Genomic DNA, 25819 nt, shown 5'->3' with positions numbered 1-25819 from the left:
ATCCTCCCTATATCTCCTCCTATTACTCCATATATCCTCCCCTATATCTCCTCCTATTACTCCATATATCCTCCTATATCTCCTCCTATTACTCCATATATCCTCCTATATCTCCTCCTATTACTCCATATATCCTCCTATATCTCCTCCTATTACCCCATATATCCTCCTATATCTCCTCCTATTACTCCATATATCCTCCTATATCTCCTCCTATTACCCCATATATCCCCAATCCCCCTATACTCCTCCTATTACTCCCTATATCCTCCTATATCTCCCCCTATTACTCCATATATCCCTCCTATATCTCCTCCTATTACTCCATATATCCTCCCTATATCTCCTCCTATTACTCCCATATATCCTCCCTAAATCTCCTCCTATTACACCAAATACCACCATCCCCAAACCCATATCACCCCAAACTCCAATACACCCATATATCCACCTATATCTCCACCTATTACTCCATATATCCTCCTATATCTCCTCCTATTACTCCATATATCCCCCTATATCTCCTCCTATTACTCCATATATCCTCCTATATCTCCTCCTATTACTCCATATATCCTCCCTATATCTCCTCCTATTACTCCATATATCCTCCTATATCTCCTCCTATTACTCCATATAACCTCCCTATATCTCCCCCTATAACCCCATATATCCTCCTATATCTCCCCCTATTACTCCATATATCCTCCCTATATCTCCTCCTATTACTCCATATATCCTCCTATATCTCCTCCTAATACTCCATATATCCTCCTATATCTCCTCCTATTACTCCATATATCCTCCTATATCTCCTCCTATTACACCATATATCCCCCTATATCACCTCCAATACACCATATATCCTCCTATATCTCCTCCTAATACTCCATATATCCTCCTATATCTCCTCCTATTACTCCATATATCCTCCCTATATCTCCTCCTATTACTCCATATATCCTCCTATATCTCCTCCTATTACTCCATATATCCTCCTATATCTCCTCCTATTACTCCATATATCCTCCTATATCTCCTCCTATTACCCCATATATCCTCCTATATCTCCTCCTATTACTCCATATATCCTCCTATATCTCCTCCTATTACCCCATATATCCTCCTATATCTCCTCCTATTACTCCATATATCCTCCTATATCTCCTCCTATTACTCCATATATCCCCCTATATCTCCTCCTATTACTCCATATATCCTCCTATATCTCCTCCTATTACTCCATATATCCTCCCTATATCTCCTCCTATTACTCCATATATCCTCCTATATCTCCTCCTATTACCCCATATATCCTCCTATATCTCCTCCTATTACTCCATATATCCTCCTATATCTCCTCCTATTACTCCATATATCCTCCTATATCTCCTCCTATTACTCCATATATCCCCCTATATCTCCTCCTATTACTCCATATATCCTCCCTATATCTCCTCCTATTACTCCATATATCCTCCTATATCTCCTCCTATTACTCCATATATCCTCCTATATCTCCTCCTATTACTCCATATATCCTCCTATATCTCCTCCTATTACCCCATATATCCTCCCTATATCTCCTCCTATTACCCCATATATCCTCCTATATCTCCTCCTATTACTCCATATATCCTCCTATATCTCCCCCTATTACTCCATATATCCTCCTATATCTCCTCCTATTACTCCATATATCCTCCTATATCTCCTCCTATTACTCCATATATCCTCCCTATATCTCCTCCTATTACTCCATATATCCTCCTATATCTCCTCCTATTACTCCATATATCCCCCTATATCTCCTCCTATTACTCCATATATCCTCCTATATCTCCTCCTATTACCCCATATATCCTCCTATATCTCCTCCTATTACTCCATATATCCCCCTATATCTCCTCCTATTACCCCATATATCCTCCTATATCTCCTCCTATTACTCCATATATCCTCCTATATCTCCTCCTATTACTCCATATATCCTCCTATATCTCCTCCTATTACTCCATATATCCTCCTATATCTCCTCCTATTACTCCATATATCCTCCTATATCTCCTCCTATTACTCCATATATCCTCCTATATCTCCTCCTATTACCCCATATATCCTCCCTATATCTCCTCCTATTACCCCATATATCCTCCTATATCTCCTCCTATTACTCCATATATCCTCCTATATCTCCCCCTATTACTCCATATATCCTCCTATATCTCCTCCTATTACTCCATATATCCTCCTATATCTCCTCCTATTACTCCATATATCCCCCTATATCTCCTCCTATTACCCCATATATCCCCCTATATCTCCTCCTATTACCCCATATATCCTCCTATATCTCCTCCTATTACCCCATATATCCTCCTATATCTCCTCCTATTACTCCATATATCCTCCTATATCTCCTCCTATTACTCCATATATCCTCCTATATCTCCTCCTATTACTCCATATATCCCCCTATATCTCCTCCTATTACTCCCCATATCCCCCTATATCTCCTCCTATTACTCCCTATATCCCCCTATATCTCCTCCTATTACCCCATATATCCTCCTATATCTCCTCCTATTACTCCATATATCCTCCTATATCTCCTCCTATTACTCCATATATCCTCCCTATATCTCCTCCTATTACTCCATATATCCCCCTATATCTCCTCCTATTACTCCATATATCCTCCTATATCTCCTCCTATTACCCCATATATCCTCCTATATCTCCTCCTATTACTCCATATATCCTCCTATATCTCCTCCTATTACCCCATATATCCTCCTATATCTCCTCCTATTACTCCATATATCCTCCTATATCTCCTCCTATTACTCCATATATCCTCCTATATCTCCTCCTATTACTCCATATATCCTCCTATATCTCCTCCTATTACTCCATATATCCCCCTATATCTCCTCCTATTACTCCCCATATCCCCCTATATCTCCTCCTATTACCCCATATATCCTCCTATATCTCCTCCTATTACCCCATATATCCTCCTATATCTCCTCCTATTACTCCATATATCCTCCTATATCTCCTCCTATTACTCCATATATCCTCCCTATATCTCCTCCTATTACCCCATATATCCTCCTATATCTCCTCCTATTACTCCATATATCCCCCTATATCTCCTCCTATTACTCCATATATCCTCCTATATCTCCTCCTATTACCCCATATATCCTCCTATATCTCCTCCTATTACTCCATATATCCTCCTATATCTCCTCCTATTACTCCATATATCCTCCCTATATCTCCTCCTATTACTCCATATATCCCCCTATATCTCCTCCTATTACTCCATATATCTTCCTATATCTCCCCCTATTACTCCATATATCCTCCTATATCTCCTCCTATTACTCCATATATCCTCCTATATCTCCTCCTATTACTCCATATATCCTCCTATATCTCCTCCTATTACTCCATATATCCTCCTATATCTCCTCCTATTACTCCATATATCCTCCTATATCTCCTCCTATTACTCCATATATCCTCCTATATCTCCTCCTATTACCCCATATATCCTCCTATATCTCCTCCTATTACTCCATATATCCTCCTATATCTCCTCCTATTACTCCATATATCCTCCTATATCTCCTCCTATTACTCCATATATCCTCCCTATATCTCCTCCTATTACTCCATATATCTTCCCCTATATCTCCTCCTATTACTCCATATATCCTCCTATATCTCCTCCTATTACTCCATATATCCTCCTATATCTCCTCCTATTACTCCATATATCCTCCTATATCTCCTCCTATTACTCCATATATCCTCCCTATATCTCCTCCTATTACTCCATATATCCTCCTATATCTCCCCCTATTACTCCATATATCCCCCTATATCTCCTCCTATTACTCCATATATCCCCCTATATCTCCTCCTATTACTCCATATATCCTCCTATATCTCCCCCTATTACTCCATATATCCCCCTATATCTCCTCCTATTACTCCATATATCCCCCTATATCTCCTCCTATTATTCCATATATCCTCCTATATCTCCTCCTATTACTCCATATATCCCCCTATATCTCCTCCTATTACTCCATATATCCTCCTATATCTCCCCCTATTACTCCATATATCCCCCTATATCTCCTCCTATTACTCCATATATCCTCCTATATCTCCCCCTATTACTCCATATATCCTCCTATATCTCCTCCTATTACTCCATATATCCTCCTATATCTCCCCCTATTACTCCATATATCCTCCTATATCTCCTCCTATTACTCCATATATCCTCCCTATATCTCCTCCTATTACTCCATATATCCTCCTATATCTCCCCCTATTACTCCATATATCCTCCTATATCTCCTCCTATTACTCCATATATCCTCCTATATCTCCTTCTATTACTCCATATATCCTCCTATATCTCCTCCTATTACTCCATATATCCTCCCTATATCTCCTCCTATTACTCCATATATCCTCCTATATCTCCTCCTATTACTCCATATATCCTCCCTATATCTCCTCCCATTCCTTCTTTCATTCCATACTATAGGACAATATTTGGCATTACTCACCATCCTTGTATTTGGGATGACACATCTGGAGCTCCTTGCATGTTCTTGCTGGGCTTTCTTTGGACCCCACTGGCCACCTCATCTGCTCTACCTCTACCTTCAAGGATCCTATCGTGGCGTAAACTTCTTCCATGCCGTCAGCCATATAATCTGTGAGTCCCTCATCCGCCTGCACTCTGTCAGAGTGGCGCCGTCGTTTTCTTGTGCCATCGTATGTCTCGTATGGGAGGGGTTGTATGGTTTGCGCTGGACGACCCTGTTATCAATAATATTGCATGACTGCTGTTGCATCTAAGGTGTTATAGGTAGTTTTGTAATGAGGACCGTTTCTGAGACATTACAATTTTCCCTATCATATGCTGAGCAGACAGTGTCCAATGTACTTACTATCTGCTTATTGATCCAACGTCCCAACCATTGAGCTCTATATTCTGTTTCTTCAGTGGTCGGTTCGACCCTAGTGAAGTCAACTTGATCGATGGGACTGATGTGCAGGAGACAAACTGCTTCGTCTGCGCATGCGCTGAAAAGCTACGATTTGCGTCCACCATATGCGCAGAAGTAGTTTTTCTCCAGCAGATCAAGCTTATTAATCAAGCTGACGCCACATGAGATGTGACACCAGGAGGAGAAGAGTAATTAGTGGCTAGGAGCAGAAAGCGTAATTACGCATCATGGGTTTGGTGGGAGAAGCAGTCGCGAATCTGCCCTTCCAGGTAGTCAAGAAACAGGAGGTGGTGGTAAAAAAGAAAACAAAGTTGGGCATCAGAACATATAGAATAAGGTCGATTGGGGTCATCATTAAATTTAGCATTAGAAAACCCTTCTAAGTAATATTTTTCTTTTGTCTAAAAAAAATTTTTCAGTTTCATTATCAACTTTTACAAAATTATAACCAAAATCCAGATAGACTTACTGCTGGTCCAGGAGGGCCGGGTTGTCCGGGGTCTCCTCTCATACCTATAGGTCCCTAAAGAAGGACATTATCCATTAGCAGCTATTAATCACATTCATTATTTTACAAGCTGATTTGATAAAAATGGATTTTTAGATAACAAAAGTCCTAAAAGGAAGCTATCATCAGAAAATAACCTTTTTAAGTCAAAGTTTCGGGTTACACGTATTTTCTTTTTATTTTTGGCAGTGTTTCTTTTTTTTTTCATTACATAATCTGCATTTAAAATGAGAAAAATGAAAAAAAAATTCTTGCAAATTTCTCACTGGCCATTAGAGCTTTTTATACTTTAGATTACGAAAGTCACAATGAACAGACTCTAAAATGAAGCATTTAATGAGGGTGTGAAAAAGTCATTGCTAAAGGGAGCAGGGGAGCTGTGTCATTGCCTCCAGTAAGGTGTTACCTTTCATTGTTAACCTACCTCTGATGATAGTGAGCCTGCTGAAAACTCTTCCAGAAAGGTCAGGAAGTATGTGTGTAGAAAATACTCAGTGGCTAGTATGAAATTTCCAATTTTTGTTTCATTAATAAATATGATATGAAGAGTAAAAAAATGCTGTGATAAATTATGAAAAAATACATGTAAAGCAATAACCTGACTGAACAATAGGTTATTTTCTGATGATAGCTTCCCTTTACATAATACTTCTAGCAAAGCCGTGCTGGTGGATCTACGGCCTACGCTCTCTTTCACCTCAATTTAAAGACTAGGCTGATACAAAGAGTTTGGGTTACAGAAGAAGCTTCTAAGTTTCCCTATACAGAAAACATTGCAGATCACTCATCAGAATTCTTTCGATTTCCCAAAAAAGTTCCATAGGGGGAAAGCTAAGATTGTGTGATGCCTAGATAACTTACAATTTTACCACATCCAAAGACCAAAACCTCCTATAGAGTCTTAAAGCCCTGTAAGATTGCTCTCACTAAGTGTATTGGGGGACACTCACTTGGCACGGGATTGACGTAGTCAGGCACGATTTTTTAACACAAAAATAGTCCATACGGTTTATTAAAGGGTCATAAACCCACTTATGCACAGTTCACATTTCATAACACAACAGGCACCAACTGGTGATAATAACTTGCAGCTTTATCTTGTACACTTCAAACACGGCTTTGTCCCACGGACACTAAACATGCTGGGCCTCTCACTTCGCCCAGTTACCATGGGTGTCCGTACGCCGTACACTTCACCAATGTCCTTGGAGTACAACAGGCACCAACATACGACATTACGGTTTGCATCAACTAAAAACCTGACCAGTTGCCATGGGTTACCACACAGTTCATATCACTAGTACCAACAGTCTGTACAAGTACCTGATGGGAGCTCCTGCTCCACCTGCTGACTCCTTGTCAGTCCTCTGGGAAAGCTGCCTCACGGGAATCACCAACTTGCCTGTGAGGCATATCCTAGTCAGTCCAGACCCATCGAAGGACGGTAGCTTCCCCAACAGTTCCACTGTGCGCTTTTCAGGGGTCCGGTCCTACTCCCAGGACCACCCAACACACCAGCATGTGACCTGTCTAGATACTTTTCAGGACTCCGTCCAACACCCCAGGCCACCAGGTCTGAAGCCCCACCACATGCTCTTCAGGAAGCCTCCTCCCAGGTCTTCCAACACAGGCTTCAAACAGGAACTTCACAGCCACCATACACAGGGACATGTGACCCACACCCTGGTCACATTATATATCCTTAACCACTCGCCTGGGTGGGAGTGTGGGTGTGTGTGGCTAGTTTGTCCCGCCCATCTCACATAACTAGCCCTGCCAAACCTCCCATGACTATTACACAACATGCAATATACTTGTGGGACCAGAGGTCCCAGAACACCACATCGCTTCAGGCTGGCAGCGCAGAGTCTTCTCCTCTGCGACACACATATCGTTGATTCATCACAATGCCAGACTTTGTCCACATGACCACAGCCCTGCATGCAACTGCCATGCACTCTCATGGCCTCAATACACCTCTGTGTGCACACTGGGGAGACCATGCAGTGCCCCCTACCTGTTACAGGGGTCCCTGCATCACAGCCCCCATAGAAATTAGATGAAACATCGTCTGATTTCACTGATGTTGACTGATTTTGGCAGACAGGTTTGGGTGTATGGCAGCCCCCGACATATGATGGCATCTGGCATATCCAATTCTGAATGGCTGATCTTTTTGTTCTCTAAGCAATAAGCTGCCGCCAGATATGTCTGGCAGCCGCTCCACCATAGCTGAGTGAGTGCTCCTGTGTATGAGAGAGTTGGGGGCGATAGCTGCAGGACAAACGATCAGCCAATTTTCATTTGTATTGGTGAATTTAGCCTAATCCTAGAAACTCTTGCCACAGGCTTAGCCTAGTTGTTCTTTTTGTTCTGTGAGCCATAACTCCATATCATTAGAGAAACAAGGGAGAATAAACAAACCGACATTCTACTCATGTAAAAGGGACTGGGGAAGGGGGACCTGTCCTAGAAGACACCATGGACCATCTTAGGCTGGGCAAAAGTATGAAATAAGTATTGACTGAAATGCTGAAAGAAAATCTGATCTTTTGTATGACCGGTCCGACCATTAACATGTCAGATTAAAATGCAAATCAGGGAGTAAAAAAAATTATCAGACTAAACTAGTTGATCACGTCATACACATTTTGCATAGCAAATCGGGAAAATCAAAGCTGCCTAGAAAAGAATTCCGCAAATCTCTCGAATTTGACAGAAAAATTTGATTTCTGGGGACACATGTCACGAATGTGCAGCACTCTGTTGAGACCTGTAGTGTGTCTGGGATTAGAAGATCTCAGTGATTAGCTGAGCACAGATCCACTTTGACCTCTACATGGCCATTCACGAGTTAAACAGATTTTTGGTTTCTTGTGGTATGGAAGGGGTTAAGAGTTCCTTGTTGTAACTCTGCTGGCTTTTGTGTCAGCTGCTGCTTGTTGGAACTACATCTCTTTCATTTTCCCTTTTCCTCCCATGCCAGCCATAGAATTACTATTCTGTGCCTGACTGCTCTGGAGAAAGTGTTCTCGGAGAAACTGTTGTGCTTCTTTGAAGCTTGTGGATTTTCATTTATTTGTGTGTTTTCCCCTGTTTGTCTTATTCTTGGTGTTCTCTTTACTGTAGTAGTAAGACTAGTGTCTTACTGTCCTGCACACTAGCCAGGGCAAAGTGCAGGGTTAATCAGGACTTAGGCACGTGATGGCGCACATGGGAAAAGCCCTGTCTAGGGCGATAGGGAGTGCAGGTTTCAGCATAAGGAGAGTGAGGAGGGGGTCACCATCTTCCCTCTCCCATCTTTCCTTAACCAGCTTCCTCACCCTCTTTCAATGCGTCGCACAATGGGCAACTCCCTGCCCTGCCGTGACAACACACATCGTAACATTGCGTCGTATGCCGCAATGGCACAGTGACATCAGAGACCTACTCACTTCCGGAAGTCCTGTAGCAGAGTTAAGCATATCGATGAGAATACATGTGACAGGGGAAGGTGAAAAGGAGAGGCGAGGAGTACCGTAAGGCAGGCTGTGGGGTTGGCAGGGCAAATGAGCAGAGTGGTAACCCTGCTGTTGTCTTCGGTCAAAAACAACCGACCTTGAACTTAAATATTCTTTAAAATATTCAAGATGCGGCTCTGAAACCCGTAGCTGACCGACCCATACTCATTTAAGTCAGTCAACCACAAGTTTCAGAACCGCATCTTGAACACCCCCAAAAATACCAAAGTTCAAAATCGGTCTCCCCAGACTGAAGACAACAGCAGGTTTAATTAATTGTTTTCTTTAACCCTTTGCCAGACCTCTACCGTTCACCAAAATTGTGGTCTCCAGAATCCAAAATTTTTGTGAAAATTGAGGAAAATTCAATTCTACTTGAACAAATTTGCTAATCTCTAGAAACAAATAATTGTTCTGAGATATTTTTCAAATCGACGGTCAGTCCAAAAAGTAAAAATCATCTGTTTTTGACAACTTTTTTTCCTGCAAATTTAGTCAACATAGACTGTTATTCAAGAAAAAAAGAATTTCAAACAGGTATAATGAAAAATGTACATTTTATAATACATCCAGAATGTTGTAGATATATAGACAAAGTAAATCTTACCGGGGCACCTTTGGATCCCTTTTGTCCTGCAGATCCCTGTAAAACAACTCAAGCGTTACCAACAGTATTTTACCGAAACCTATTTCTCTTTTACAACAATACGGATGTATTATGTTCAGCTACTTCATCTTCATAGTCCTATCATGGCCTACATTTCTAATGGAAGTCATTAGACAATACAGATCTGTGGTATTACGGGCTGAAATAGCCACCAGTGGACCACATTAACTCACAATAGGGTCCGTCGGGAATCACTCAAGTTTTAAATTATGAAAGACAATGAAAGGGTAATTACCGAAAGTCCGAGTGGTCCAGGAGGTCCATTTGGTCCAGCAGAACCCACCAAACCCTTAATGCAAGAAGTGGCAGAAGTTACTATAATACCTTATACAGCTGGGAAGGAAATGGCTAATATTATCAAGTAAGACTTACTGGATCTCCTTTAGGTCCTTGAACACCTTGGATTCCAGCTGGTCCTTTGTCTCCTTTCTCTCCCATTTCACCTGGAGGTCCTATTAGTCCAATAAGTCCAGCATGACCCTGGAATAATAAAACCATTATTAGGGTTCGCTCGCACTTGCATACAAAAAAAATTAGAAGTTGTTTGGGGTTTTCTAGTTTACAAAACTCATTTTCAGAATTTCCGGGTTTATTTGTGGCGTTCGTTTTTTCATCCCATAACTTGTTTTCCGCCCCTTTAGCCATAGGATGACTTGTTGTTTTTCAGGTATTTTATTATACAATTTGTTAGAAGACGAGGGGAGGAATTTCTGCCATAGTTTTTAGGGTTGTGTGCTGACTGCATTCATTGTGTGGCAGAAAGAAAACTGTGCGGTATCAAAATTTATATAAACTTTTTTTATATTTAGGTGGTGCAAAACATTTTCCAAAATGTGTAAAAAAAAAAAAAAAATGTGGTTTACGTCACCATATTCTTAGACCCATAACGTCTTCATTTTTGCTGATGATAGAGCTGTGTGAAGGTTTTGTTTTTGGGGTTTTGAGTCGGCATTTTTCATTGGTACCATTTTTGAGTACATAGAATGTTATGATTTTTGATACGTTATAATAAATGAAATGTGGATTACATCTGCGCTGCTGCGACAAATAATAGATCCAGATATACTGTTAGGGTGTTCGGGTGGTTTATTCAACGCGTTTCGAAGCTCAAAGGCTTCTTCTTCAGGAAGTTTCCACACAAAGATATGACACATGCTACTATTGCCCCGCTTATATACATTCTGAATTCAAATAACGGCGCCAAGCAGTCTTCTGGCATGTGACAGGCAATGTCAAAGTTCAAATAAAGCCGTATTACATAGAAACAAGTTGTTTTTAACATATATGTAAATCATTACTATTATAATTATAATCGATGAACAATATACTTAAATTGCACCTCTTTTTCAGATTCCAAGGTGGAAGGTATAAAAAATAAAAAATAAAAAAATGTGTGCGAGATCCCGGGACACGAACTGATTTTATGGATCCAACCATCCCCATTCTACTCCCTTCACTTCCAATTTCGCCACCAGAGGAATTATTCCTGGTGAACAAATTCGGCTGACACCCTTCTATGCCTGCATATGTTTATTAAAAATGTATTAAAATGTAGAATTAATAAAGATAAAAATATAACTATAACATTCTCCTTTTGGATTTATTTTTTCTTTTATATAAACTGTGATGTGATTTTTTTAAAACAATGGAGAAATAATCATTATATCCTCACTTGGACTGAACCAAGGAGAATTCCTTCTGTCCTTCTCGTGGGTTAAAATTTCAATGAAGTTCCCGTAAAAGATCAGGAGAAACTAGGAAGCTACAAGCAGATTTATCCTATCACCCTGTACGATCCCTAGTACCATTGTGCCTTAGTGATTTCTTCCCGTTCAAAGAGATTAGTGTGCCAGTAAATCATTAAGCCGGTGCTGCGCCCGACAAATAGCCTGTGTAAGGTAATTATCTGGTCATGAGCTAAAAAGAAAAAAATCATGTTTGTTTGTGATAAGCTAAGTGAGTTTTATCTGACTGTGCAGTGGAGCCCAGCACAAGTAGGGGAAAAAAGCGAGAGGACCTGACGAGGAGCACAAGTAAAGAACGGCTCCATCCTAAGATCGCTCCATCTATTACCCCATAGGTAATAATGAATATAGTATAAACCCTTTGTGTACTTTGTGAATATTTAAAATTGGTACCTTTATTGAAATACAAGCCAAACTACCGTATTCCTAGAACTTATAGGGTTTTGATCTCCCTAATTGTTCTATTACTATGTGACTATTGCATCAAAGTTGCTGAAAGATTAGATATTGGTGGACTAATGAAGCTAGTGTTTTAATTAAAATTTAAAGTGCGTTATTAAATTTAAAGTGATTTTTGATAGACATTCGACCACTAAAAAATGGCAATTCTGGCATTTAGATTTTTTGGTGGTGTTTATGGTGTTTATCGTATAGGTAAATCATTTTATATATCCATATATTGGAATTTTATGGTTTCTGAGCCCATTCCATACACCACCCCCAATGTGTGATATTCAGGTGCGTTATATGCTGGAAAGGTGATAATAAATGGGGTCTCCCGATCTGGACCCTCATCATCTATTAGCCAAAATGTAGTGTAACTACAAACAGCATTCCTCACTCTGGAGACCTCGCCTCATTCCTGTATTGTTTGAACACTTTCTGCCAGTTTCCCTTACAACTTAGACTATTAAGAAAAACAGAGTGCCGATTCAGAGACCCCCTCAACATAAACAAGTACAAGTAATGAACCCTACCTTATCTCCTTTGTTTCCGGATTCACCTTTAAGGCCAGGCAGCCCATTCGGACCCTGTAAGGCATGATATTTTTCAGTTTGCAAAGAGTAAAAAACCAAGCATAAAAAAAAATTCCAACAACCATGAAGACGGGAGATATTAGAGCATTATTGAAATTTTACCGTAGGGACTGACAATCCCTAAAATGTATGGGGAAAAAATGGTAGTGACACACAATAATTACTATTCATTAATGTCCTTACCTCTGGTCCTGGAGGTCCTGTTTGACCAGGTGGCCCTAACAATCCTGGTTCTCCCTAATGAAAAAAAGTATAATGTATAAATTGCATTCAAATTATGAAAGAGGGTTTCCTAGAAAGTATTTCAGTGCCTACTCACCGCAGGTCCAGGAATGCCTCTCATACCCACTGATCCCGGCTTCCCTGGTGATCCCTGTGGCCCCACTGGTCCAGTCTTTCCAGGTAGACCTTCAGTACCAGGCTCTCCCTGGTAAACATTTCAATATCAATTAATATAACCATTTACACTTTTTTTGTGTAAAGCATTTTGTTTTTGCTCGGTTATCTTCATACCTTAACTCCTTTTTCACCTTGTCGTCCTTCTTTGCCTGCTTGTCCAATTTGGCCCTTAAAAGAAATAAGAAGGCGTATAGATCCTGCATATTCTAGAAGAAACCTGCAACACCAACACTACAGACTCTGGAACTTACCCTTCTGCCTGGTGGACCAGTTGGTCCAGGTTCTCCTTGAGTTCCAGGTGGTCCCTAGAAAGAGTGAAGTGTGAGAATGTAACAATCACCTTTAAGGAAGACTTTTTCCTAAGGGTGGCCCTACACAAAGGCAAAAGTCATCCAAACCTGCCAAATTTACTGTGACAGGCCAACAAGTATTAGATGTTCAGCCAACGTTCGTTTGCCAGATGTATGTTCACGTCTACTAAGGTTCGACACTCATAGTCATACGTGAATAGAATTTGATTAAGCCAAGCATGGAATTAATTTTTTTAGGGGATATCCAGCTCTGGACTATCAGCATTGATTTCAGATGTAACGGCTTTGAATTTACCTCTTTCATTATTGGGTTTACCGATAGCTGCAACTGTGTATGGCAGGTGGCGCCATCTTTGAGGAGGAATGTTTTTTTTCTCTAGCAAGACGGCACCGCCGGCACCAGCGTACTAGGAGCTAGCGGAAGGTTCCCCCCCCCCCAAGATGTATATAATATTCATTATGTAAACTAGGGAGCGGGTCAGTGTGGGATCAGTGACCTGTCAGAAGCCATACAGATGAATAGCTAATCAGAGCACCACATGAAGACCCCCCACAGGCCGCCATGGAGCACGAGCATATCATTCATTAACTGAATCATTATAACAACTACAAGACGGATTTTATCACTAGGTATCATTGTAATAAGTATAACGGTGTCGACCTGACACTGTCTGTAGGTTACTGTGCACATTCCTGCTGACAGGTTCCCTTTAAAGGATATTTTATGGAAAAGACTAAAGCTAACCAGATACTTTAAAGAGAACCTGTCACCAGATCAAACGTGTTCAGTTTTGCTCGTTTTATTCCCGCCGCTCTCCTAAGTATTCAGTTTTTTGTTGTTTTTTAATCCGTCATACGGTTCCAGAGATATGGGCTGTAAGGGCTGTTTAACCACCACCTTACAGTTTATCCAGCACCTTACTGTTTAACCACCACATTATTGTACCATAATGGGATATATGTCTCAGTTCTGTTGGCAGCGCAGAATTTGTCCACTAATTGCCTTTACAGTCTGAGAATAATGAGGGAGAGAGAATGCTTTAAGGCATTATTATTACTTACTGCAAAGTCAAAAGTTTACATACATTTCATTAGTATTTGGCACCATTGCCCTTAAACTGAATGACATGGGTGAGACATTTGAGATCTCCTTCCACAAGATTCTCACAATAGTTGGTCAGAATTTGGGCCCATTCCTCCTGACAAAACTGGTGTAACTGATCCAGGTTTGTAGGTCACCTTGCTCGCATCAGCCTTTTCAGCTTTGCCCATAAATTTTCAATGGGATTGAGATCAGGGCTTTGTGATGGCCACTCCAAAACACTGACTAAGTTATCCTTAAGCCACTTTGTTACCATTTTGTCAGTATGCTTCAGGTCATTGTCTATTTGGAAGACACTTTTCCGCCCAAGCTTTAACTTCCTGGCTGATGTCTTCAAATGTTGCTTCAGTATTGCTCCATAATCTTCTATTCTCATAATGCCATCTGTTATGATACGGTGGTCTAGGAGCAACATGGAACGAGCTCTGAAGGAAGTGGTAACTGTACTGACCGCAGTCCCTAAGCTCAACACAACACTAGAAGTAGCCGTGGAATGCTCCTAACGCTCCCTAGGCATCTCGTCACAGCCTAAGAGCTAACTACCCCTAAAGAAAGAAGCAGGAAGGTTATCTTGCCTCAGAGAAAATCCCCAAAGGATAGATTAGCCCCCCACAAATAATGACTGTGAGTGGAGAGGGAAAAGACATAAACAGAATGAAACCAGGATGAGCACAGGAGGCCAGTCTAGCTAAATAGATAGGACAGGATGGAATACTGTGCGGTCAGTATAAAACACTACAAAAATCCACGCAGAGCTTACAAAAAATCTCCACACCTGACTAAAGGTGTGGAGGGCAAATCTGCCTCCCAGAGCTTCCAGTAAGACAGAATTAATTCACACTGATAAGCTGGACAAACATAGAAAGCACAGAATGGATAAGTCCACAATCTATGGACAGAAAAGAGCAAGCAAAAACTTAGCTTTGCTGAACTGGTCAGGATAACAGGGAACTCCAAAGAGATGTGAATCCAACCAGGAACCATTTACAAGTGGCACTGGCTGAAGAAAGAGCCAGGCCGAAATAGCCGAGCAGAAGAGACGATAAGTGGAGGCAGCTGATGACAGCTAACTCCAAGGAGCAGCCATACCACTAGAAACCACAAGAGGGAGCCCAAAAGCAGAATTCACAAAAGTGCCACTTACAACCACCGGAGGGAGCCCAAGAGCGGAATTCACAAAAGTACCCCCCCTTGAGGAGGGGTCACCGAACCCTCACCAGAGCCCCCAGGCTGATCAGGACGAGCCAAGTGAAAAGCACGAACCAAATCGGTGGCATGGACATCAGAGGCAACAACCCAAGAATTATCCTCCTGGCCATAACCCTTCCACTTGACAAGATACTGAAGCCTCCGCCTCGAAAAACGAGAATCCAAAATCTTCTCAACCTCATATTCCAACTCTCCCTCAACCAACACCGGGGCAGGAGGGTCAACCGAGGGAACAACGGGCACCACATATCTCCGCAACAAAGATCTATGGAAAACATTATGAATGGCAAAAGAGGCTGGAAGAGCCAAACGAAAAGACACCGGATTAATAATTTCAGAAATTTTATAAGGACCAATAAACCGAGGCTTAAACTTAGGAGAAGAAACCTTCATAGGAACATGACGAGAAGACAACCAAACCAAATCCCCCACACGAAGCCGGGGACCAACACGCCGACGGCGGTTAGCAAAACGTTGAGCCCTTTCCTGAGATAACATCAAATTGTCCACCACATGAGACCAAATCTGCTGCAGCCTGTCCACCACAGAATCAACACCAGGACAATCAGAAAGCTCAACCTGCCCAGAAGAAAAACGAGGATGAAAACCAAAATTACAAAAGAAAGGTGAAACCAAAGTAGCCGAACTAGCCCAATTATTAAGGGCAAACTCGGCCAACGGCAAGAAAGACACCCAATCATCCTGATCAGCAGACACAAAGCATCTCAAATAGGCCTCCAAGGTCTGATTAGTTCGCTCAGTTTGGCCATTAGTCTGAGGATGAAACGCCGAAGAAAAAGACAAATCAATGCCCATCCTAGCACAAAAGGCCCGCCAAAATCTAGAGACAAACTGAGAACCTCTGTCAGACACAATATTCTCCGGAATGCCATGCAAACGAACCACATGCTGAAAAAATAATGGAACCAGATCTGAGGAGGAAGGCAACTTAGGCAAAGGTACCAGATGGACCATTTTAGAGAACCGGTCACAAACAACCCAGATAACAGACATCTTGTGGGAAACAGGAAGATCCGAAATAAAATCCATGGAAATATGCGTCCAGGGCCTCTCAGGGACCGGCAAAGGCTAAAGCAACCCACTAGTGCGGGAACAGCAAGGCTTGGCCCGGGCGCAAGTCCCACAGGACTGCACAAAAGCACGCACATCGCGAGACAAGGAAGGCCACCAAAAGGACCTAGCAACCAAATCTCTGGTACCAAAAATCCCAGGATGACCAGCCAACACTGAACAATGAACCTCAGAAATTACCTTACTTGTCCATCTATCAGGAACAAACAGCTTCCCCACTGGACAGCGGTCAGGCCTATCAGCCTGAAATTCCTGAAGCACCCGCCGCAAATCAGGGGAGATAGCAGAAAGAATCACCCCCTCCTTAAGAATGCCAACCGCCTCAAGGACTCCAGGAGAATCAGGCGAAAAACTCCTAGAGAGGGCATCAGCCTTAACATTCTTAGATCCCGGAAGATACGAGACCACAAAATCAAAACGGGAGAAAAACAGGGACCATCGAGCCTGTCTAGGATTCAGCCGCTTGGCCGACTCGAGGTAAATCATATTCTTATGATCGGTCAGGACCACAACACGGTGTTTAGCTCCCTCAAGCCAATGTCGCCACTCCTCAAACGCCCACTTCATAGCCAACAACTCCCGATTGCCGACATCATAATTGCGTTCCGCAGGCAAAAACTTTCTGGAAAAAGCACACGGTTTCATCAAAGAACCATCAGACTCCCTCTGAGACAAAACGGCCCCTGCCCCAATCTCAGAAGCGTCGATGTGGAGGAAGGGAACTGGACTTGGGCTGATCAAATACATCCTGGAAATCCGACAAAAACTCAGGGACCTCAGAAGAGGGGGAAGAGGAAATTGACATCAAAGGAACGTCACTATGTACTCCTCGACAAACCCAACTAGTCACCGACATAGTTTTCCAATCCAGCACCGGATTATGTTCCTGTAACCATGGAAATCCCAGCACAACAACATCATGCAGGTTATGCAACACCAGAAAACGGCAATCTTCCTGATGTGCAGGAGCCATGTACATAGTCATCTGTGTCCAGTACTGAGGTTTATCCTTAGCCAAGGGTGTAGCATCAATGCCCCTCAAAGGAATAGGGCTCTGCAAAGGCTGCAAGGAAAAACCATTGCGCCTGGCGAATTCTAAGTCCATTAAGTTCAGGGCAGCGCCTGAATCCACAAATGCCATGACAGAAAAGGATGACAATGAGCAAATCAGGGTCACAGATAAGAGAAATTTAGGCTGTATAGTACTAATGGTAACAGACCTAGCGACTCTCTTAGTACGCTTAGGGCAATCAGAGATAACATGAGCCAAATCACAACAGTAAAAACACAGCCTATTCTGACGTCTGAATTCCTGCCGTTCTATTCTAGTCAAAATCCTATCACATTGCATAGGTTCAGGACTATGCTCAGAGGATACTGCCATATGGTGCACAGCTTTGCGCTCGCGCAGACGCCGATCAATCTGAATGGCTAGAGACATAGATTCGCTCAAACCGGCAGGCGTAGGAAAGCCCACCATAACATCTTTAAGGGTTTCAGAAAGACCTTTTCTGAAAATAGCAGCCAGAGCCTCTTCATTCCATTTAGTGAGCACAGACCATTTTCTAAATTTCTGGCAGTATAACTCTGCCGCTTCCTGACCTTGACACAAGGCCAACAGGGTTTTTTCTGCATGATCCACAGAATTAGGTTCCTCATACAATAATCCGAGCGCTTGAAAAAATGCATCTACATTCAATAATGCCGGATCCCCTGTTTCAAGAGAAAAAGCCCAGTCTTGAGGGTCACCACGCAGCAAGGATATGATGATTTTCACCTGCTGAATGGGATCACCAGAAGAACGGGGTTTCAAAGCAAAAAACAATTTGCAGTTATTTTTAAAGTTCAAAAACTTGGATCTGTCCCCAAAAAACAAATCAGGAGTAGGAATTCTGGGCTCTAAAGCCGGAGTCTGGACAACATAGTCCTGGATACTCTGTACTCTTGCAGCAAGTTGATCCACACGAGAAAACAAACCCTGAACATCCATGCCAAAACATATATCCTGAACCACCCAGATATCAAGAGGAAAAAAAAAAAGACAAACCAAAGCACAGAAAAAAAAATGGTTCAGAACTTTCTTTTCCTTCTTTTGAGATACATTTAATTCATTTTTGGTCACTTGTACAGTTATGATCTGGTGGTTTAGGAACAACATGAGACAAGCTCTGAAGGAGGTGGTATCTGTACTGACCGCAAACCCTGAACCTAGCAGCGCAACTAAAAATAGCCGTGGGGGTACCTGACGCTCCCTAGACACCTCGGCACAGCCAAAGATCTAACTTCCCCTAAAGATGGAAACAGGAAACCTATCTTGCCTCAGAGAAAATCCCCAAAGGAAAGATAGCCCCCCACATATATTGACGGAGAGAGGAGGGGAAAATAACATACACAGAAATGAAATCAGATTTTAGCATAGGAGGCCAGTCTAGCTTGATAGATAGGACAGGAAAGGATACTGTGCGGTCAGTATAAAAACTACAAAACAATCCACACAGAGTTTACAAAATCTCCACACCTGACTAAAGGTGTGGAGGGTAAATCTGCTTCCCAGAGCTTCCAGCTAACAGAAAAAATCCATACTGACAAGCTGGACAAATATAGAATGCACAGAACAATAAGTCCACAACATGTGGACTGAAATGAGCAAAGCCAGAACTTAACTTTGCAGAACTGGTCAGGAAACCAGGAGAATCCAAGCAGAGATGTGAATCCAGCCAGGAAACATTGACAAGTGGCACAGGCTGAAGAAAGAGCCAGACTTAAATAGCGGACGATAAGTGGAGGCAGCTGATGACAGCTAACTCCGAGGAGCAGCCATACCACTAGAAACGACAAGAGGGAGCCCTAGAGCAGAACTCACAAAAGTGCCACTTACAACCACCGGAGGGAGCCCAAGAGCGGAATTCACAACACACCACACAGGAAAGCTGACAGATCCTTTATATACTACACCACACAGGAGAGCTGACAGATCCTCTATATACTACACCACACAGGAGAGCTGACATATCCTCTATATACTACACCACACAAGAGAGCTGACAGATCCTCTATATACTACACCACACAGGAGAGCTGACAGATCCTCTATATACTACACCACCCAGGGGAGCTGACAGATCTTCTATATACTACACCACACAGGGGAGTTGACAGATCCTCTATATACTACATCACACAGGAAAGCTGACAGATCCTCTATATACTACACCACACAGGAGAGCTGACAGATCCTTTACATACTACACCACACAGGAGAGCTGACAGATGCTCTATATACTACACCACACGGGAGGGCTGACAGATCCTCTATATACTACACCACATAGAAGAGCTGACAGATCCTCTATATACTACACCACACGGGAGAGCTGACAGATCCTCTATATACTACACCACACGGGAGAGCTGACAGATCCTCTATATACTACACCACATAGAATTGCTGACAGATCCTCTATATACTACACCACACAGGAGGGCTGACAGATCCTCTGTATACTGTACCACATAGAAGAGCTGACAGATCCTCTATATACTACACCACACGGGAGGGCTGACAGATCCTCTATATACTACACCACACAAGAGAGCTGACAGATCCTCTATATACTACACCACATAGAAGAGCTGACAGATCCTCTATATACTACACCACACAGGAGAGCTGACAGATCCTCTATATACTACACCACACAGGAGAGCTGACAGATCCTCTATATAGTACACCACACGAGAGAGCTGACAGATCCTCTATATGCTACACCACACAGGGGAGCTGACAGATCCTCTATATACTACACCACACGGGAGAGCTGACAGATCCTCTGTATACTACACCACACAGGAGAGCTGACAGATCCTCTATATGCTACACCACACAGGGGAGCTGACAGATCCTCTATATACTACACCACACAGGAGAGCTGACAGAGCCTCTATATACTACACAACACAGGAGAGCTGACAGATCCTCTATATAGTACACCACACGAGAGAGCTGACAGATCCTCTATATGCTACACCACACAGGTGAGCTGACAGATCCTCTATATACTACACCACACGGGAGAGCTGACAGATCCTCTATATACTGCACCACATAGAAGAGCTGACAGATCCTCTATATACCACACCACAAAGGAGAGCTGACAGATCCTCTATATACTACACCACACGGGAGAGCTGACAGATCCTCTATATAGTACACCACACAGGAGAACTGACAGATCCTCTATATACTACACCACACGGGAGAGCTGACAGATCCTCTATATACTACACCACACGGGAGAGCTGACAGATCCTCTATATACTACACCACACGGGAGAGCTGACAGATCCTCTATATAGTACACCACATGGGAGAGCTGACAGATCCTCTATATACTACACCACACAGGGGAGCTGACAGATCCTCTATATACTACAGCACACAGGGGAGCTGACAGATCCTCTATATAGTACACCACACAGGAGAACTGACAGATCCTCTATATACTACACCACACAGGAGAGCTGACAGATCCTCTATATACTACACCACACAGGAGAGCTGACGGATCCTCTATATACTACATCACACGGGAGAGCTGACGGATCCTCTATATACTACACCACACGGGAGAGCTGACAGATCCGCTATATACTACACCACACGGGAGAGCTGACAGATCCTCTATATACTACACCACACAGGAGAGCTGACAGATCCTCTATATACTACACCACACAGGATAACTGACAGATCCTCTATATACTACACCACACGGGAGAGCTGACAGATCCGCTATATACTACACCACACGGGAGAGCTGACAGGTCCTCTATATACTACACCACACAGGAGAGCTGACAGATCATCTATATACTACACCACACGGGAGAGCTGACAGATCCTCTATATACTACACCACACAGGAGAGCTGACAGATCCTCTATATACTACACCACAGGGGAGAGCTGACAGATCCTCTATATGCTACACCACACGGGAGAGCTGACAGAACCTCTATATACTACACCACACGGGAGAGCTGACAGATCCTCTATATACTACACCACACGGGAGAGCTGACAGATCCTCTATATACTACACCACACAGGAGGGCTGACAGATCCTCTGTATACTGTACCACATAGAAGAGCTGACAGATCCTCTATATACTACACCACACGGGAGAGCTGACAGATCCTCTATATACTACACCACACGGGAGAGCTGACAGATCCTCTATATACTACACCACACGGGAGAGCTGACAGATCCTCTATATACTACACCACACGGGAGAGCTGACAGATCCTCTATATACTACACCACACAGGAGGGCTGACAGATCCTCTGTATACTGTACCACATAGAAGAGCTGACAGATCCTCTATATACTACACCACACAGGAGAGCTGACAGATCCTCTATATACTACACCACACAGGAAAGCTGACAGATCCTCTATATATTACACTACACAGGAGAGCTGACAGATCCTCTATATACTACATCACACAGGAGAGCTGACAGATCCTCTATATACTACACCACACAGGAGAGCTGACAGATCCTCTATATACTACACCACACGGGAGAGCTGACAGATCCTCTATATAGTACACCACACAGGAGAACTGACAGATCCTCTATATACTACACCACACAGGAGAGCTGACAGATCCTCTATATACTACACCACATAGGAGAGCTGACAGATCCTCTATATACTATACCACACAGGAGAGCTGACAGATCCTCTATATACTACACCACACGGGAGAGCTGACAGATCCTCTATATACTACACCACACGGGAGAGCTGACAGATCCTCTATATACTACACCACACGGGAGAGCTGACAGATCCTCTATATACTACACCACACAGGAGAGCTGACAGATCCTCTATATACTACACCACACAGGACAGATCCTCTATATACTACACCACACAGGAGAGCTGACAGATCCTCTATATACTACACCACACGGGAGAGCTGACAGATCCTCTATATACTGCACCACATAGGAGAGCTGACAGATCCTCTATATACTACACCACACAGGAGAGCTGACAGATCCTCTATATACTACACCACACATTAGAGCTGACAGATCCTCTATATACTACACCACACAGGAGAGCTGACAGATCCTCTATATACTACACCACACAGGAGAGCTGACAGATCCTCTATATACTACACCACACAGGAGAGCTGACAGATCCTCTATATACTACACCACACAGGAGAGCTGACAGATCCTCTATATACTACACCACACAGGAGAGCTGACAGATCCTCTATACACTACACCACATAGAAGAGCTGACAGATCCTCTATATACTACACCACACAGGAGAGCTGACAGATCCTCTGTATACTACACCACACAGGAGAGCTGACAGATCCTCTATATACTACACCACACAGGAGAGCTGACAGATCCTCTATATACTACACCACACAGGAGAGCTGACAGATCCTCTATATACTGCACCACATGGGAGAGCTGACAGATCCTTTATATACTACACCACACGGGAGAGCTGACAGATCCTCTATATACTACACCACACAGGAGAGCTGACAGATCCTCTATATGCTACACCACACAGGAGAGCTGACAGATCCTCTGTATACTACACCACACAGGAAAGCTGACAGATCCTCTATATACTACACCACACAGGAGAGCTGACAGAGCCTCTATATACTACACAACACAGGAGAGCTGACAGATCCTCTATATAGTACACCACACGAGAGAGCTGACAGATCCTCTATATGCTACACCACACAGGTGAGCTGACAGATCCTCTATATACTACACCACACGGGAGAGCTGACAGATCCTCTATATACTGCACCACATAGAAGAGCTGACAGATCCTCTATATACCACACCACAAAGGAGAGCTGACAGATCCTCTATATACTACACCACACGGGAGAGCTGACAGATCCTCTATATAGTACACCACACAGGAGAACTGACAGATCCTCTATATACTACACCACACGGGAGAGCTGACAGATCCTCTATATACTACACCACACGGGAGAGCTGACAGATCCTCTATATACTACACCACACGGGAGAGCTGACAGATCCTCTATATAGTACACCACATGGGAGAGCTGACAGATCCTCTATATACTACACCACACAGGGGAGCTGACAGATCCTCTATATACTACAGCACACAGGGGAGCTGACAGATCCTCTATATAGTACACCACACAGGAGAACTGACAGATCCTCTATATACTACACCACACAGGAGAGCTGACAGATCCTCTATATACTACACCACACAGGAGAGCTGACGGATCCTCTATATACTACATCACACGGGAGAGCTGACGGATCCTCTATATACTACACCACACGGGAGAGCTGACAGATCCGCTATATACTACACCACACGGGAGAGCTGACAGATCCTCTATATACTACACCACACAGGAGAGCTGACAGATCCTCTATATACTACACCACACAGGATAACTGACAGATCCTCTATATACTACACCACACGGGAGAGCTGACAGATCCGCTATATACTACACCACACGGGAGAGCTGACAGGTCCTCTATATACTACACCACACAGGAGAGCTGACAGATCATCTATATACTACACCACACGGGAGAGCTGACAGATCCTCTATATACTACACCACACAGGAGAGCTGACAGATCCTCTATATACTACACCACAGGGGAGAGCTGACAGATCCTCTATATGCTACACCACACGGGAGAGCTGACAGAACCTCTATATACTACACCACACGGGAGAGCTGACAGATCCTCTATATACTACACCACACGGGAGAGCTGACAGATCCTCTATATACTACACCACACAGGAGGGCTGACAGATCCTCTGTATACTGTACCACATAGAAGAGCTGACAGATCCTCTATATACTACACCACACGGGAGAGCTGACAGATCCTCTATATACTACACCACACGGGAGAGCTGACAGATCCTCTATATACTACACCACACGGGAGAGCTGACAGATCCTCTATATACTACACCACACGGGAGAGCTGACAGATCCTCTATATAGTACACCACACAGGAGAACTGACAGATCCTCTATATACTACACCACACAGGAGAGCTGACAGATCCTCTATATACTACACCACATAGGAGAGCTGACAGATCCTCTATATACTATACCACACAGGAGAGCTGACAGATCCTCTATATACTACACCACACGGGAGAGCTGACAGATCCTCTATATACTACACCACACGGGAGAGCTGACAGATCCTCTATATACTACACCACACGGGAGAGCTGACAGATCCTCTATATACTACACCACACAGGAGAGCTGACAGATCCTCTATATACTACACCACACAGGACAGATCCTCTATATACTACACCACACAGGAGAGCTGACAGATCCTCTATATACTACACCACACGGGAGAGCTGACAGATCCTCTATATACTGCACCACATAGGAGAGCTGACAGATCCTCTATATACTACACCACACAGGAGAGCTGACAGATCCTCTATATACTACACCACACATTAGAGCTGACAGATCCTCTATATACTACACCACACAGGAGAGCTGACAGATCCTCTATATACTACACCACACAGGAGAGCTGACAGATCCTCTATATACTACACCACACAGGAGAGCTGACAGATCCTCTATATACTACACCACACAGGAGAGCTGACAGATCCTCTATATACTACACCACACAGGAGAGCTGACAGATCCTCTATATACTACACCACACATTAGAGCTGACAGATCCTCTATATACTACACCACACAGGAGAGCTGACAGATCCTCTATATACTACACCACACAGGAGAGCTGACAGATCCTCTATATACTACACCACACAGGAGAGCTGACAGATCCTCTATATACTACACCACACAGGAGAGCTGACAGATCCTCTATATACTGCACCACATGGGAGAGCTGACAGATCCTCTATATACTACACCACACAGGAGAGCTGACAGATCCTCTATATAGTACACCACACAGGGGAGCTGACAGATCCTCTATATAGTACACCACACAGGGGAGCTGACAGATCCTCTATATACTACACCACACAGGAGAGCTGACAGATCCTCTATATACTACACCACACGGGAGAGCTGACAGATCCTCTATATACTACACCCCACAGGAGAGC

The 25819-nt window shown here is 43.2% G+C and overlaps 1 protein-coding gene across 2 annotated transcripts in view; it reads right to left on the bottom strand.

Moving 5' to 3' along the window:
- COL5A3 (collagen type V alpha 3 chain) overlaps positions 1–25819 on the bottom strand; it is a 305521-nt gene that overhangs the window by 26289 nt on the left and 253413 nt on the right. For both annotated transcript variants that reach the window (XM_069767069.1, XM_069767070.1), the window contains 10 exons: positions 13150–13203; positions 13013–13066; positions 12819–12926; positions 12683–12736; positions 12440–12493; positions 10090–10197; positions 9953–10006; positions 9658–9693; positions 5512–5565; positions 4596–4851 (listed from right to left, as the gene is read on the bottom strand). In XM_069767069.1, the coding sequence (XP_069623170.1) occupies positions 4596–4851; positions 5512–5565; positions 9658–9693; positions 9953–10006; positions 10090–10197; positions 12440–12493; positions 12683–12736; positions 12819–12926; positions 13013–13066; positions 13150–13203 (832 nt within the window). The remainder of the gene's footprint in view (positions 1–4595; positions 4852–5511; positions 5566–9657; positions 9694–9952; positions 10007–10089; positions 10198–12439; positions 12494–12682; positions 12737–12818; positions 12927–13012; positions 13067–13149; positions 13204–25819) is intronic.

The sequence above is a fragment of the Ranitomeya imitator genome, chromosome 4 (assembly GCF_032444005.1).
Source record: "Ranitomeya imitator isolate aRanImi1 chromosome 4, aRanImi1.pri, whole genome shotgun sequence".
Classification (NCBI taxonomy): Eukaryota; Metazoa; Chordata; class Amphibia; order Anura; family Dendrobatidae; genus Ranitomeya; species Ranitomeya imitator.
This window is presented reverse-complemented; position numbering and strand designations above follow the sequence as displayed.